Source organism: Ixodes scapularis, unplaced genomic scaffold (genome assembly GCF_016920785.2).
Source record: "Ixodes scapularis isolate PalLabHiFi unplaced genomic scaffold, ASM1692078v2 PGA_scaffold11__112_contigs__length_91849675, whole genome shotgun sequence".
Lineage (NCBI taxonomy): Eukaryota > Metazoa > Arthropoda > Arachnida > Ixodida > Ixodidae > Ixodes > Ixodes scapularis.
This window is the reverse complement of record NW_024609837.1, coordinates 60079692-60096474: the sequence shown is the minus strand read 5'-3', so window position 1 is coordinate 60096474 and position 16783 is coordinate 60079692. Positions and strand designations below refer to the sequence as shown.

The 16783-nt window shown below is 47.3% G+C and overlaps 2 protein-coding genes across 2 annotated transcripts in view; one reads left to right on the top strand and one right to left on the bottom strand.

Moving 5' to 3' along the window:
- Positions 1–4087: 4087 nt before the first annotated feature.
- Positions 4088–16282, bottom strand: LOC8036133 (m-AAA protease-interacting protein 1, mitochondrial). The gene is made up of 5 exons (XM_029983144.3): positions 15853–16282; positions 14503–14574; positions 11232–11355; positions 6218–6353; positions 4088–4814 (listed from the first exon to the last, which is right to left on the bottom strand). Exons 1-5 carry the CDS (start codon positions 16237–16239, stop codon positions 4736–4738), a joined length of 798 nt encoding a protein of 265 aa, XP_029839004.3. The 5' UTR covers positions 16240–16282; the 3' UTR covers positions 4088–4735.
- A 369-nt stretch (positions 16283–16651) lies between these two features.
- LOC8036132 (S phase cyclin A-associated protein in the endoplasmic reticulum) overlaps positions 16652–16783 on the top strand; it is a 126068-nt gene continuing 125936 nt past the window's right edge. Inside the window, exon 1 of the mRNA XM_042288939.1 lies at positions 16652–16766. The gene's annotated coding sequence lies outside the window, so the exon portion shown is untranslated. The remainder of the gene's footprint in view (positions 16767–16783) is intronic.

Genomic DNA, 16783 nt, shown 5'->3' with positions numbered 1-16783 from the left:
TTAACATTGGGAAATCCTAGTTTTGTGTTTGGTATGCATGTAATAAAAAGAAAATTGACATTGACCGTTTATCTTCACAGTCCTGTAATGCGTGAAGTGCAAATTCTAAAATGCAATCGTTTAAAATTGTTGAGAAGACCTTAAACCGTTGTTTCAGGGAGTGAAGAACCTTTATTTTTTTCAATTTCCCCGCTACGTTGAATGGGGAAACTGGATGCACAGGTCGCGTGGCATCAATTTTCCGGCTAGATTTAGTGGGAAAATTGTGTGTGCCACATGTAGTCAGGTTATGCCACTTCAATTTTCCCGCTAAACTGGGCGGGGAAACGGAAGGTGTTTAGGTCGCACGACATTGATTTCTTCACCAAATTTGGCGGGGAAACTGAATTGGTGTGAAGGTGATGTGACATCAAATTTCCCTCTAAATTTAGTGCAGAAAGTGAACTGGTGTGTACAGTCGGTAACAGGTTAAAGGGTCTCAGCCAGGGGAAACGCTTATAGGGTTTTAGCCCCCCCCCCCCTAAAAAAAAAAGTCCAGCCGACCCTATAATATGTGCATTTTAACCCCCCTCCCCCTCTGCGTACCCAAAACCCAAGTCGTCACCCCAGCCAGCCCGGCCTCCCCCCCCCCCCCCCCCCCCCCCCCCCCCCCCCCCCCCCCCACCCCCCCGAAAAAAGTTCCTATGCCACTGCCCGTCACCGACTGTAGACCTACTTCACAAGGGCACCGCCAACTTGAAATATTGCCACTTGTAGTATGGACAAAAACATTGTTTTGCCGTCGCCACCCCAATAGAATACATTTAGGATATAAGAGTAACCGTCGCCCGTTCCCGTTTTGTCTCCCCTTTATTTTTTTGCTCTTTGCAAGGTGAAATGGTTTCTCGTTGCCCATACGAGAGTAAGCGAAAAATGTCTATAGGTCTTGTGACACCGAATTTCCAGCTAAATTTAGTGGGGAAACTTAATTGGTGAATAGGTCAATTGATGTCCCATGACCTAAACAGTTCAGTGTTCCTGCTAAATTTAGTGGGAAATGCACAAATGGTAGCTACTTTAAAGTTCCATTGAAATCGCCCCAAAAAAGCCGACATGAAAAAAAGATGTAGTTTTAACTAGCAGACACTCGGAAACTACATGTAAAAAACAAGCAAATCTTAATTTGGAAAAAAAAAAAAATTGTCTAAAATATTGTTGGGAAAATAACAGTAAAGGGTGATTCTGCGGCACACTTTGAATGCCAACCTCTTTTTGTAAACACAATTGAAATTGGCCTTTACCTGGCTCTAAGAGAACCATGTGAATCCAAAGGCATAGCCAGGAATATTTTAATCTATGGGGGGATTATTTTATGATTGGGTTGTAGAGTGGGAAGAGTTTAGCTCTGAAATCCCCCTTGTGCCGATGCCACAAAGTAAATCGCCTCTCGTTTAGACTCAGCCTTGTAAGTTTGGGCCCAACCTCAAATAAAGCGAACTCGAAGTCCTCCGAAACAACACCGATCAGCCAAAACATTATGACCACCTACCTAATAACGTGTTGGTTCACCTTTGGCATGCAAAAGAGCCGAAGGGGTCGTCTGCTGCGAAGTTCCACGTTCCATATCCAACAGAGTTCGATGAACTGTGTGCTTGGACACGGCCGTATACCTCGGAACCGCCTTGTACCTACCTGTCAGTTGAGCCACAAGTAGTCGCCTGTATTGCTTCACCAAGCAAGATAGGCAACTACCCTATATTGCTTCCGACGTCCAGATTTTCTGATGAAGCGCGGACGCGCAACACCTCAGCGTCTATTAACTGTTTCACAGTCATCCTCCCACTCTTGATGAGTACTAACAGCGGCAGCTCATAAACACCCACCGAGCTCTGCAGTTTTCCAGATACTTGCTCCGAGCCTTGGGGTCGTTACAATCTGCCCTTCGTCACAGCTGCTTAAATGGGCAGCCTTTCAATGTACTACATGCACACATAGTGGACAAAATGATCACTTTACATATCCCCGACAGCCATTGACTATCGTCCGCATCGGCAGGCAAGTAGGTAATGCGTATGGGCGCATCTGCTGGGCGCGCTCATTCCCACAGCGTAGGGGTGGCCCTAATGTTTTGGCTCCTCGGCGTATCTGGAATAAGAAGCAGATTTTATTGAGCAAGTGAACTACCCAAACCTCCGGCGTAGTTTCCGGGCATCTTGTTCTACTCAAACAAAAATTCCTAAACAAAAGAATATATAGTGTGCCTGCTCCTTTCAGGGGTGGGGTGTTGTTTCTTTCTTCCAGAAGATGGGATTTTTTTTTGTCAGGATGTGACCCAAACTGTAAAACCTCAAAAATAATTTCTACAAAAATTGTAGAGAAGATAACAGCGAAGCTGTTATCTTCATGACATCGAGGACGACCTCAAGGACAACTAACACAACCTCAAGGACGACTTCTAGGACAAGCTCAAGGACGATGCCTAGGCCGACCTCTAGGACGACTCCTAGAGGACGACCTTGAAGATGATGCCTAGAGATGATAACAAGGGATGATGTTCCTCACTATCTACTAATGCCAAGGAAGGCTGACTCGCGCTGGTTGCCCCATCTTTGTTTTTATTTATTTATACTTGTCACGACCAATGGGGAGTTTTCTGTCGACATGCGAGACGCAGTTCTTCCCAGACCCTAACATATCCCAGCTTCAATGTAAAAAAAAAAAATCCTTGACCGACTGAGCGTGTTGACAGCGGTCGCACGATACCGCTGTTGTTTTAATGCCTCGTTCAAACCTTTTCGTTTAAAGCAAAGCTGTTATGCGCTAGGATCTGGGGAAAAATGTGTCCGTGGATGTTGACAAAAAAACTCCCTATTGGTCCTGACAAGTATGAATAAATAAAAACAAAGATGGGGGCAACCAGCGTGACTCGGCCTTTCTTGGCATTATTAGATAGTGAGGTCCTGGTCCCTTGTTATCATCTCTAGGCATCGTCCTCGAGGTAGTCCTAGGCGTCATCCTAGAAGTTGTCCTAGAGGTCGTCCTCTAGGCACTGTCCTAGACGTAAAAAAAAACAGCTTTGCTGGTCCTCCATCTGCACGTGAAGTGGAAGGGCTCTAAGATATTTATTTGTTGCAGAACGTTTAGTTTAATGTTTTTATTTGCCGTTTCCTTCCTTGATGCCACATAATTTCACACCAAATGTGAATGTAATTCAGAGCGGTCGTTCCGGTTGCAACGGACGCAGCCGTAGCTAACACGCTGATTGCAGATGTCTGAACCAGCCTGATGTCCTCTGAAAGGCAACGAGACCCATGAATTTTATCGGCTGTTGTCATAAAAACTCGTGCGCTGGCATTTTGCAATGCAGTTATTTTGTTTTTGCCGCTCGGCGTATACCCTTTAGTGTGCCTGTGCTTTGGCACTTCTGGCTGAACTCTAAGCAGCAAAGGATCCTTTTCTGCTTATCTTTACCCTTGTGAAACGTGCTGGCAGCAATTATAATCTATCCGATTAGTCATTACTTTGACAGGTATTTGCTAAGTGGCAAAAAGAAAACAGAAATTTAATACAATTGAAATATTATGAATACTAAATACATGATTAAGTCTTTAATATAGGCATGCCCCTCCAGCACATGGTCCCAGCTAAGCTTAAATTGTGCCTAAACAGGAAGAACATCTTGCCTGTAGACTGAGACGATTCGACTGCCCAGTAGTACTCGCACGAACCAATGTTGTATACGAAATGAGCGAGTCAAGTGGTTGCAAACATTGCCAAACTACACGTTTGCGACGACTGCCAGTCGAAGACTTGCAAATGTGTTCAAACGAAAAAAGTTGTCTGGACAGGAAAGCTGAGAGCAGGTTTGTCTGCATCTTGCACAGGAGGTAGCGATGATGTCAAAATGCCAAGCACCTATTGGCCAATTGAAAAATAGTGGGTAGACTTCGAGGCATCTAGCATTCAAGTTTACCCACTATCCTTTCAATCATGGCCAATCTGAGCTCGGCGTCGTCCTGACTTCGCCGCAACTCCCACGCGAGAAGCAGACGGCTTTCTCTCTGCATACTTTCGAGGGGCGTAACTGGTATGCATAATTTCTCTTTCTTTGGAAAAAAACATTGTTCTTTTGACAACTCAATTTTTTTATTCGACGCTTATTCGTCGGACGGAGTGCATCAATTTACAGTGTCTCTGAAGAAAGCCTGCCGACAATTTATGCCGCAGGCGCCGTTACGTTGCAGTGCCGTGAATGCGTCTCAGACTCTGGCGTGTTTACTGCGTCCAAAAATAGCGGTCCCTCAATTTCTGCTTGGCGTCGTCTTAGAAGTGTTACCGGTCGTGGTCCCGGCGGCGTCTCAGTGGTGGTGCTGGATGTGGGAGACATCCGTTCCAACGCAGGTTTCTCTCTCCATTGGGACAGTCCACGGAGGCTTCGGCAGCCAAAGGTCGGGACGGCGCAACGACGCTTGCGCGTTCACTTGTCTCCGCAGCACCCGTCGACGACAACGACAGGAGCGTTGTCGTCGAATGGATGCATTCGCTTGTGCTTTTCACCGTTCACGGCCTGCCGCCGGGACCGCGACGTCCAACGGCATGACGCTCTGGCTTCTGCGACATCGTCGGTTTCTGCCTCGGGACAAGATGCTAAACACGCTGGCTGGAGACGCCTTCGGGGCACCGCGGTTACGTGTAGGTATGGGAGAAAACGGGTCTGCTATCGACCTGCGTTCAAAGTTCTGCGTACAGGGGGCGGTCACGGTCCCAGCTTGAAGTGATTCAGCTGGTTGATCGTCCAGTCGCCTTGCACACCCTTGGTGTATTCGCGGATGAACCTGCGCGCGAAGAAGGTGTGACGTAAAACAAATGCGCACTTTTCGTCGTGCCAACAAACACCCGGGAGTGCAGGATGTAAAACCGTGTACTTGTTTTACTCATTTTTTTTTTTCTTCGCCAAATTCGACGAAGAATTTGAATTATTCTGTCAGTTGAGCGTTTCCGGGTCACGCATTGTTGAACCCCCCCCCCCTCTCAATTCAATGGGTCACGCTACCTAAACACCAGAATTGGTGTTTAGGTAGCGTGACATCAATTTGCCCGCTAAATTTAGCGAGCAAACCATCGTAATATTCCGAGAGGTGCCCAACCCCCGAAAGATAACCTGCCCCCTATTTTTGGCACGATTTGCTATTCTTTCAGAAAACACCAAAAGATGACCCACCTCTAATAATTGCGGGGCCTTGGCCCACGGTGACCGCGGCAGAACTGGTGTCATTCAGTCACTTCGGAAGATAAATGAACATTGCAAACTGGGAAGGACAGTTTTCTACGCTCCATTGCCCCTCAATGTGAAAGCAAGCTTGGCACTCTTACAAAGTTTCTTGATTGCACGCCGAGAGTTAGCCCACTCCTCGTATTCACCCAATTTGCTCTCGCTTTTAGGTGGGCCATCTCTCTGGATATTACAGTACTTTTTTTTTTATTGATCACGTGACATTGATTTCCTTCGCTGAAATTAGTGGGGAAAATGGATTGTGTAATGCTCCCAGTGAGTCACCCCCTCATGGTGCTTGTTCATGACGAATCTCTCGTGAAAAAACAACCCATAAAATACATTCCATGCTTAAAAAAAAAAGGAAAAACCTAGCATTTAGTTATTTCACACCTTTTATAAGAGACAGATTTGTGAGTCACTTGCACAAAATGTATTACTTTTGGGAACAAGCAGATTGTTGTGTTACAGCCAACCAACGGAGCTACCCATAATTTTAATGATTTAGACCATAAAACAATTAAAACAATAAAACAATGCTGAAAAAGTAAGAAATAGCGAAAAAAAAAGAGACAACTGGAAAAAATGTTGGACGTCGAAGAACTACAGTTGCAGATGGGATGGGCATGGCAGGGGGGAGTTTAGTCATCCCGCAACCAGTGCAAGCTCCCCACCTCGCCTCCGAGCGTGCACACACAGTCAAAGCATGGTGGAGGGCACGTGCGCATGCTGGAAGTCTGACATTCGAAGGAGGTTCCCTGCCATTTTTGCCCTGTCGGTAACTGTAGTGCAGCGTTAGTTGAAAAAGCACGTCTAGCAAAAGCATGTCTGCGAACAAGTTTGGATCGTCTTTAAGCAGTGTAGGGGCTGGGACACCTTTGAGCAATTTGGTTCGACATGAAACATGCTCGCGACTAATGCCAATGCCGTAATCGTCGCCTTTTTAACTAGAAAAAGTGGCATCACCTGTAGTTGGCGACGTGCACCCTACTCCGGACCTGCTCCATGGTCTCGTCTGGCAGCGAAGGTGACTGTCGTATCCTTTCCAGACCGGGCATGTAATGGTAGACGACGGTTGCTTCGACGAACCTCTGGTCGTTCCCTGCAAGAACGGAAAGACCAACTGACTTGACGGTTTCCGGTCTCCACTGAACCTCCAAAACCGGTTTACGGTAGAATTAACCTTGCCAACATAATCCCAGCATCACGTCACCCACATCTTGCCGTGCAACATATGGTCTAGCACAGGCACGTAGCCAGGACTTTGTTTCAGGGGGGCTCGCCCATGACCAAATGTTGTATGAGGGGAGGGGGGAGAGAAGGCCCCAACAAAATGGAAGATTTCGGGGAGGGGGGGGGCGGCCATGGGCCACCCTTCTGGCTACGTGCCTGGTCTAGCAGTATATGTGAGAAAGAGAGATGCTTGACAACTGGGGTTAATCAGGTGGAAGTGAAGAAAAGATATTTGCGCATAACAGGACTAGTACTCTTAAATCCTATCGATAAGATGTAGCACGAACATATCTATAGGATTTTATGTCGCTTGCTTCATTTACTTGCCATCATAATGTAGGCATTAAATTTTCGGAGGCCACAGACAATAAATATATATGGGGTGGTCCATATCGCCAGGGTCAATCTAAAATGGACCGTAAAACATTGCACATAGCAATCTAAACCTTTCGTCAAAAGAGTCGATTGCTGGGCTAGTTGGTTTTGGAATTTGGAAGGTGGCCAATAGATCAAACGTGAAAGTAGTGTTTTCCGCACCAAACAAACTTAGTAGATTATGTAGGATGACAGATCCTTTTTGTAAGGCCCCTTCTGGCTGCGCGGTAAAACACAGGGATCCCTTCGTTGAATGTGCGGAGGGAGTAGTATATCAGATCCCCTTATCATGCGGAAACAAGTATATAGGTCAGACAGGTAGGTGTGTTAATGATAGGCTGAGGGAGCACAAACTTAAAGTAGGAAATTATCGGGACGGTCATCTGTCTGATCATTGTGAAAGGTGCAAGTGTATGCCGTTGTTTTCCGAGAGCAAGATTCTGGCACGGCACAAGGAAAAAACTGTGAGGGAGATAATCGAGGCAGATGAGATTAGGAAGGGTGGTGCAGCATGTGTCAGCGTGGCCTCAATTGATTTACTGGACAAGGAGCGTGCGTTCCTCAATGACGCGGCCTGGCACCGGGTTGGCTAGTGACGGAGCAAAATCAGAAACTCTGATGGTATAAAAGTGTCGTTTCACGTAATAAAATCAGTTGTTAGTAGCGCACTGTGCTGTCTGTTTCTCGCCTCTTTGTCCCGGTTTTTTGAGCGCTAAAATGTATTCCAACTTTCGTCAAAGGTGTATTTCACAGGTCGGTTTTAGAGCGCAGCTCTTAGGGGCCCGTTCCCGGCTTGAGCGGCGTCGCCGTTGGCGTCGGCGTAACCAAGGTCATCCCAAGGTCACGTGACCCCTCCAGGTCACGTGACCCCTCCCAAGGTCATCTCAAGGTCACGTGACCCTCTGAAGGTCACGTGACCCCCAAGTCACGTGACCCCTCTGAGGTCACGTGACCCCTCTGAGGTCACATGACCTCCGAGGTCACGTGGTCTTCTCCCCAAGGTCACGTGATCCCCGAGGTCACGTGACCCCCAAGGTCACGTGACCCCTCTGAAGGTCATCTCAAGGTCACGGGACCCCAAGGAGACCCCCACGTGACCCCCCAGGTCACGTGACCCCTCTGAGGTCACGTGACCCCTCTGAGGTCACGTGACCTTGAGGTGACCCCCATGTGACACCCAAGGTCACGTGACCCCCAGGTCACGCCTCCCCGAGGTCACGTGACCCCCCTCCCCGAAGTCACGTGACACCCCCCCCCCCCCCCCCCGAGGTCACGTGACCCCCCCCCCCGGAGCATATTAAAGAATGAGGGGGGAGGAGGAGAAGGAGGAGGGGTCTACCCTCCCCTCAGTACACTTCACTCCTCCTCCTCAAGAGCTGCGCTCCAATTCGGCGTTACAGGGATTTGTAAACGGCTTTCACTTTTTTTCTTGTAAAATTACAATGCGTAGTTCTCTTTCCGTAAAAAATAAGGCTAAGAAACTTGCCAGGGTCTACGGCGGGCAGCGACACAGACAACATAGGTTTAGTAGCAGGGTGTGTTTGGCGTTTGTATTGATAGATGGCACTACCTCCCTATCGAGACGGCGCGCGACCACCAATGTTTATTAAAATGAACATAATCTTTTTGAAATGTACCTTCGGTTAAAACATAAGTGCGGACAATAAAAGTAAAACTGAAAGTAAAAAAAAGCATCTGCATAACGGCGGCGCCTTTGCTGCCAACGGATCTCGTCTGCATGCCGTCTGCTCTCTTTCACTGGTTGGCTGCACCTTCGGACGCTGCTCCCGTCGCCATCTATCAATACGAACGCCAAACATAGCCGCTACTGAACCCCTGTCGTCTGCGTCGCTGCCCGCCGTAGACACTGGCAAGTTTCTTGGCCTTATTTTTTACAGAAAGAGAACTACGCATTGTAATTTTACAAGAAAAACCAACCTGTGAAATACACCTCTGACGAAAGGTTTAGATTGCTACGTGCAGGCGTTGATTTTTACGGTCCATTTTAGATTGAGCCTGGTGACTTCGACCACCCTATAGTTGGATTAAAATAAACTTGGCTAGACAAGCCGAAGCTTGGGAATTACCTTCACGAGTTTAGCTCGGTTTTCATTTAAAAGCTTAAACTATTCAATATATGATTCGGAAATGTTTGGCCAAAACTACTATTCGCTTCAAAATCGCCAGTGCAAGCCCGGCAATGCGAAAACACATATAATATTAATATCATTCTTGTTTTCACATCACCGGCCTTGTGCCTGCTGCTAAAGTGGTAAATTTAACGCATCCTCACACTTTGTCAATCGAAAATTCACTGATTTAGGGGTTTTCGACGATGCTCAGGAAGTTTCTAATTGAAACCTTTTGTTTATTTTGACGAAGTAAACATGTAATTCACCAATTAAAGATAATTATTTAGGAAATTACGGTGCTTCTTTTCATCCCCAAGGTCCGCTGTGGCTGGCAGTCTGTTCTTGAAAAGAGTTTCTCTTTCTTATAGAACACCCTAGATCAGTGTTGCGGAGTTGCCATTCCGGAGTTGGAATGATTCCGGAATCATTCCGCATTTTCGCGACCCCGGAATGGAATGGGAATGGAATGGCAGCAACGTTGAGGGGAATGGAATGGGAATGGAATTAGATGCCTTTTGCCTGAAATGGGAATGGAATGGGCCCGGTTCTTTTTTTTTTTTTTGTGTTTACAGTTAGCTAAACCGAGCCGGTCAGCAAGTCAGTTACTCAGAAATAAAATGAGCGGGAAACTGCTAGCCCGCGAGGAGCCCTCACAAACCTATACGCAAGAAAATGTAATACAAAAAACAAGCGTCAGAGCAAAGAGCACAGGGTCGGGGGGGAGGGTTGTGTGGCGGTGGCACCTTTCACGGAGGCGCAGGCGACGGGCTTCACCGGCGTTACGCGAGAGCGAAGTAAGAAACCAAGCACCAAGCAAAAGAAACGAAGGGAGCGACAAAGAAAGAAACTGCCTTGCTCGGCTCCTCATCAGCTCTGATAACTCGTTGACTCGCGCACTGCCGAAAGATAATCAGTTATTGTTTTCTTATAGTTCAAGGAGCATTGTTTAGCAGGCGGCCAACCCTGCTGCCTTCCAGGTTCATTCGCGCACACTCCTTTGAAGTGCAAAATGTGGGTTCGCTTCGGCATTAAAACAAAGCGAGACTCACTTCTCTTTTCTTCTCTTGCACATTGCTCCGACGCTTGTTTTTTTATACTGAATTTTTATGTGTAAGTCCGCCTCTTGATCTTTGTTCCGATGCATGTTTTCTGTGTTCTATGTTTTACATTGAAGTGGGTTAGGGTTACAAGCAAGCTAACGGATTCCCACTCATTTCCTTTGACTTGAGTCTCTGCATACTTTGTTTCACCTTGCAATGGACCGCTGCGGACACTACGAGTGACCCCAGGCAATCCAGCACCGTGAGCAGGACTACATGTACGGCACGTTGCTGCGCCCCAGGGTCACACGACACTTAGAAGGCACTCATGCTGTCTGCTGCAGCTCATCATAAGGTGAAGTAGAAAATCGTCACCGCTGTTGTTGCATGACCAAACTGACTAGACCTGCTGAAAGACAGTTTCGTGACATGGTCTACACGGTCCCTCATGCTGCACTGTAGAGGTTGCACTTTTTCAGAGGATGTGTTCTTGCCGCTGTGCATGGAGTCGCTTCCAGCAGCGTACTAGCCGTGTTGCTGGTGTATTTGAAGAATACAGTAATATAGCTGATTTCTGTGCCACGCACAAACTCAATATTTTTTAGGTAATACCAAACAAACACGCTGGCCGCGTATGTCCTAAAAATCAAATGCAAAAAAAAAAAGATTGCAAAAAAAAAAGAAAGAAAATGAGTGGATTTGAGTTTTGCTGTTCGTTGTGAGCCACATGGTCGAAAGCCCGATGTCTTAAACAAGCATCGACATATCAAAGGGCCTTCTTGGTGTTTGCAGTACAATGTAAACAAACACTTTAGTACACCAGCGCTCCGCTTAGTCAAATCGGTGCTTTTTTGAGGCCATTAGCATTTTTTTGCAATAGCGTTGATAATGTCAGCTTTATGCTGCTTATGCCGGCAACACAATGTAGCTGTCAAATGCCAATCTTTACGTTTAGGAATTAGAGGAATGAAATGGAACGATTCAGCCATTCCAGGAGTGGGAATGGGCCCACTGCTCCCATTCCTAGGAGCTGAAAGGAATTGAATTATCGAAAACTCTAATTCCCCAGAATGGAAATGGAATGGAATGGAGGTGCCCATTCCGCAACACTGCCCTAGATCTATTATTTTTTAAAGCCTTCGCAGAAAGACCCAGCATAAGCCTTTCTGCTCCGCGAGATATAAAAGTATGTAAACTTACTGTCGTCCATTATGATGCCAATCTGGTACAGGAAACAGAAGTAAATGTCTGTGAGCTCCACGGACAGCTTCTGACGTTGCTCTTCGGTGAAGCGGGAATAGTTCCTCTGCACTTCGGAAATGGTCTGCATGAAATGTAGCGGCCATTAATACCGCCACTCTTGCGCATCCTGAGGTAGAGTACAGTAACCATTAACAAGTCGAAAACCGAGATGCTACAGGAGGGCGCATACACTCCATGCGTTTGTGCGCCACTCGTCAAAATTAGCAATGCAGGCCAAACTGTTATTTTCTGCAAAAGTGTTTTTTGACAAAGTTTACTGAAGTGATTCTGCTGTGCGCTTGTTAAGACAGCGGGAAATCAGTTGGTCCCAATGGGCGTCTCCACTGTAGGTGACAAATTTAGCCCGTGCAATACGTCTTCAAGCCGGAGGTTTTTAACGTGTGTTATGCAGTGGTGATTACAGAAATGCGCACCGGTACGAAGCACACCCAGATCGAAACTGGCAGGGATGGGGATCGAACCCGGGATCATTGGGTCCCACAGCGCGAGCTTTCGCTCACCGAGCTGTGGTGCACCAACACACTCACCGCCGATCCCCCCAAATGGTGCACCACTCCCCATCAAATTTTTCTATTTTTCTATGTTTAAAAGATTTAAAAATAATATTGCCAATCGGCAGTCACCCACATAACAGAGGAGGGATGCATGGATGCTAATGGCTGTGCCTTTTATAACGGATGGAAGCTTGCACCGCCTAGCCCAGAAACCAAAAGTGTGATTCGTCCCCTTTCCCTTCTAAGTCAATTTGCTCGCCCTTCTGCATTTTTCTAACCACGACCAGGCAGTGTGGGATATTGCCGGGATGACCTTTTGGGAAGGGGGGGGGGGAGGGGGAATTGGGCCAAAAAAGCTAAAAACCTCACTCGCCTATTGGCAATGTTTCCCACGGTAATCTATTTCTTAAAGGGCAACTCCGCTCAATTATGAAGATTTCGGGATAATGAGTGATTTCGAATTAAAAAGCCCTAGTAAAAGACACTGCATCGTTTGCTTCGCGAAAAGTGGGGTATATAACGCGAAAAATGGGGTATATATTTCTAAATCTAATTTTAAACACGAGCGGAAATCGAAACCAAAACTTCGGCTCCGTCCGGCAACATTGGCCTCGGGCCGCCAAGTACATGGCCATCACGTGGTATGAGATGTCACGTGATCCTCGGCCCAACGATGGGCGGGATGGGGGAGGGCGTGCCGCGTGCGGCAGGTGCGAGTGTCATCTGCACCGCACTCTTCGCCACGTTTTGGTGTCTACGGCATTCGACGATGTCTGCACAACTGCGGCATAAGTCTGCGACTCTGCACATGTGGTGTCCATAGTGTGGACGAAACTCCGAGAGGCAATAATCACAAACGGTGAGACGACGACGGTGGTTGTGATGAGGAAGACGGCGGTAACGGCGGGACCACGGCGGGCGGTTGGTCTGCTCCCAAGAAGCGCGCTGCGCAGGCGCGTACGCCAATCACGTGGACACTGCTGAGCGCCGAGAGGCAACGTTGCTGACGTCATGCACTACGCTCGATCAGAGAAGTAAAAACAAGCAAAAGGGGGCCATGGTGATGACGTTTAGCTCAATGTTGGCTCCGCCTATGCCGTAGCCTTGACTGCGCTGTTGGTTGCGCCTGAATTCGCCCGCTCGAGTCAGCCGATTTCGGCAACTTGGCGAGTTGCAAAGTTTACCGGACCGTTTAAGAAACATTTAGACAGAACTGCGTCGTAATATTTGACGTGTGGTCTTCCTAGGCGATACTAAAGAGGACTGCATTGTTTTTTCAAAACCAAAAATGAAGCGGAGTTGCCCTTTAAGTGGAGTACTACCTGTCTAAGAAAGAGAACTAGGAGTATGTATGGAGGTAGCTAGCCACTGAGTAAGCTTCGCTTCGGTGCAACGACAGTTCAGTCATCTTGGTCCTTAAAACCGTGGCTGGCAGTTCACCCTAAGCTCTACCTGAAACCACTGGAAACGGTTTTCCGTCCTCCAAAGACGTTAAAACAGATCGGGACAGAGCGAGACGCTGTTGCCCAAGCCTCCCGACGCAGTGTCCAAAGCTCAAAAAGTTTGGCTTTCTAATCCTAACTGTCGCCGATTGCGCCCGCCCGGCACTAGGCACCAAAATGGCGGTGCCGAGAAGAAATTCGGGGCGAATTAAGGGCAGCTGCCCAAGCCTAACTGATTGGATGAATGGATGGAAGGATGCATGGATGGTAATGGCTGTACCCTTTATAACAAGCGGTAGCTTGCGCACCTAGCCTAGAATTTAAGAATTCAGTCGCTCTAGAGCAGTGTGGCCAATTTAGCAGGTTTCCCGCTAAATTTGGCGGCTTTCAGAGTTGTTTTGCGGGGGAAATTATGGTTTTGCAGTCAGTGAGATTTCTGGCGGTTTTCATGTCGTGTTGGTGTGCTTTCTGGCCAACTAAAATGTGCTCCCATTTATGTTTGTCGGTCGTAAATGGCTTAATTTCTGTGCTGAGCTAGAGTCGCAGTGTCGTTATTTTTACTCACTCTCGACAAAATTGCTGTCTGTGGGAATAACACTCGCGATACCTTTGAGATAAAAAGGAGGCAAACATTGAAACATGGTGTTAAAACAGTCATTCCTGGCCTGCGCCTTAAATCTGGCGGTTTTTCAAGATTCCTTTAGCAAGTTTTAGATTTTTTGAGCTGGAAAAAACTAGTTAGCGGTAGCCTTTCCCCAATCAATAAGAGAAGTTGACCACTTGGCAAGGGACTGATGTGGAGTTGCGTTTCCAACCCCACTCTGACTCGTCGTAACTTGGCAAACGGTGAATGTTACGGCCCCACCGAGCCAGTTGGTGCATCGGAAGGCCTGCCACTAGACTGTACCTCACCAGTTGTGCGCAGTGCTGTCAAAGCCACAGGCAGGAGAGAGAGAGAAAGAGGAAAGCCGTCTTTATACCAATTTTGAGCACCAGGCTAATCATCTATAGGGGGACAAAAGCAACGTCTGGGACATGCGAGAGAGGGTCCAGGTAAGAGAGGAGTTCCTCCTTCCCCTCTCCTCCAACTGCTAGACTTGCCGTCTCGCCCCTGCACCTTTTGGTAAAAACAGTCGCGTGCTTTGCCTCCTTTGCTCTGATTGGCTTGGGGGAGAAGGCCGTAAGCGTTCGTGCTCGCCAAGTTACGGCAAAACGAAGTACAGCACGTTCCGGCACGTCCAAGCTTTCCAACCTTCGAATGCCGTCACTTACAGGGCTGGCAACCAGGCCTTCCAAGGACTTGAAGTCTCCTCTGGCCACCAGGGCAGAGACGTACGTTAACGCCTAGAAACATAAACGAGATTCGCCACCTGTGACAAAACACGAAAACCCATCACGTTCACTGTAGCCAACAGTGAAGGGATGATTGGGGTTGCAAGGTACCTGGGTACTAGTCACTGGAAATCAGTAACCATACTTCGTTTCACCTTAAGTCTGGACACAGCCGACCCTGCTTGCTGGTGGGCTTCAGAAACGCGCCGTCATGCTTCTGTCCATCATTGTTTAGGCAGTCATGTACAGGGAAGGCCCGGGGACCTGCTCTTTTGACGCTATGATTGGTTCTATCAGCTTGTAGGGCCAGCTGCGTCCGGACTTGAGGTGAAACGAAGTATAGGTGCTTTTCATGTATCTCAAATGCTGTTTTATTTTTGGGGGTGAAAAAGTGCCCTTGGTATGATGTTACTATTTCTAACTATAGGTAACTTTTGAAAAGCATGCGTAGGTGTAAACGTCTCTTAAGGGGTATCCACACGAAGGAGAACTCCGCGGAAGGAGCTTGTGACGTCAACAACCCGGGAAACTCCGTCCTTGGCTCCGCCGCGTGCACCTGCGGAGCTCTCATGCTAAAATACGAAGCCTCCACGTCTCCGCCACGGAGGAGAAGGGCGCCTTGAGGCGTCAAAAAGGGATGACGTATGTCTCACGTGATGCGCGCTCCGCGGAGGAAAGTGGCGGATTTCTCCTTCATGTGGATACCCCATTAGGTGCATTCCTTTTACAAATCTGGAGATGTCCCTAGTTATACAAGTACAACACACAGGTGAAACCACCAGTTTCTGTCTTTTATCTCTAGTATTGTTTTTGTGATTAAGCTGTTAACAATTATTCTTACGTAAAAAAAAAAAAAAAAAATGTTTAGCTTTTTTGTTTTGGTGAAGGAAGACCAGCGAAGCTGTACTATAGTGGGAATGAAGTAATGGCCGGCCGCAAGTCAACAAACCAGAGTGGAAAGGTTGCCGCCATCTATGAGCGACGGCGGCAACCAGACAACCGGCTGGCCGGTTGTCTGATTGGCGCCGTCGCTCATAGATGGCGGTAGTTGTCCGGAGTTCCGTGTCGAGATTTGTTTGCCCACGGACACGATACTGCTGTAAAAAAAGTGATGGTCATTGATTTTAAATTATTAGTGTGAGGTGAAATTTCAGGCTAAGAATATTTCGTTGCTATGCGCGAAATGAGTCTACAAAACAGCTGCCGCCAACAGAGCGGCTAAAGACACACTGTGACGGAAATTTTGCCAAACGAAGACTCGCCGAAGACATCAGTCAAGCCAAAGGTCACCTGTTTAGCTCCATTCAAAAACTCCGTCTGGTTGTAGCTCCTGTCCAAGTACGGTTTGATGATGAAGGTAGCCTGAATCCAGTTCTTCAGCGTCAGAAAGAAGCTCGGCCAGACGATGCGTGGACAGTTCATCAAGTCTTGGTCTTGATTACCGCTCCGACTAGCACAGGACCTTTTCGAATTGATGAGAGGTGCACATAGTGCATGTGATGGAGTTACACTACCTCCGAGGCAGTGTGAAGGGGACTGCTGAAGAACGTCCTTATGTGACGAGAAGTGACGGTAACGTAACGTGCTGGCGGCAGCCCGGGGAACGTTAGTGTTGGTTAGAACTTTGAGGAAACTCGCTTGCGGGAACTTCGCCAGTATGCACCTGAAGGACGCCATCTTTCCTGAACGTTGATGTTTACGCTGATCGCGTTTATGCCTCGCACTTTCTGTCTTTTCCGCTCAATTTGGCGAAAATAAAAGTGATCAAAATATAAAAACAAAGTTTTCAGTTGAAAATTAACATTTAATAAATATAAGCGCTAATAGATTGGGTTACTCATTGAGCTGTATGCGGGTTGTTTTAACAACAAACGTCGCTCGCAAGTTACTTTCCAGAAACCCAAACAAAAATAATATTGTAAATAGCACTAGAGGTTTGATTAAATTTATAAATTTTTAGTAAAAGTAGGTAAAGCCATTTTAAAAGTCTAAAAAGTTACATGTTGTAAGTACTGTCAAAGCACACTAGATGGCAGAACACATTGCCCGATTCAAAGGTTTCCGTTTTTATTGTCTATTCACTTGTTTCAGAGGAACATTTGTTTGGATTTTAGTCATCTGTTGCAGAACAGAAGGACTCGGTTGACTCGGTTGACTCGGTTTGGCAGGTGTGTGGGAAGTTGTGGGACGCACAGGAGCAAACAGTAAGTGACAATTGTGT

Bases quoted from the DNA above. Each gene is read 5' to 3' on its own strand.
- LOC8036133 (XM_029983144.3), bottom strand. From the start codon at position 16,239: ATGGCGTCCTTCAGGTGCATACTGGCGAAGTTCCCGCAAGCGAGTTTC. The intron at 6,354-11,231 runs GTAAGTTTACAT...CCGTTCTTGCAG, and splicing joins TGGCATCATAATGGACGACA to GGAACGACCAGAGGTTCGTC. The intron at 4,815-6,217 runs GTGATGCCACTT...CTTCGCGCGCAG, and splicing joins GTGCACGTCGCCAACTACAG to GTTCATCCGCGAATACACCA.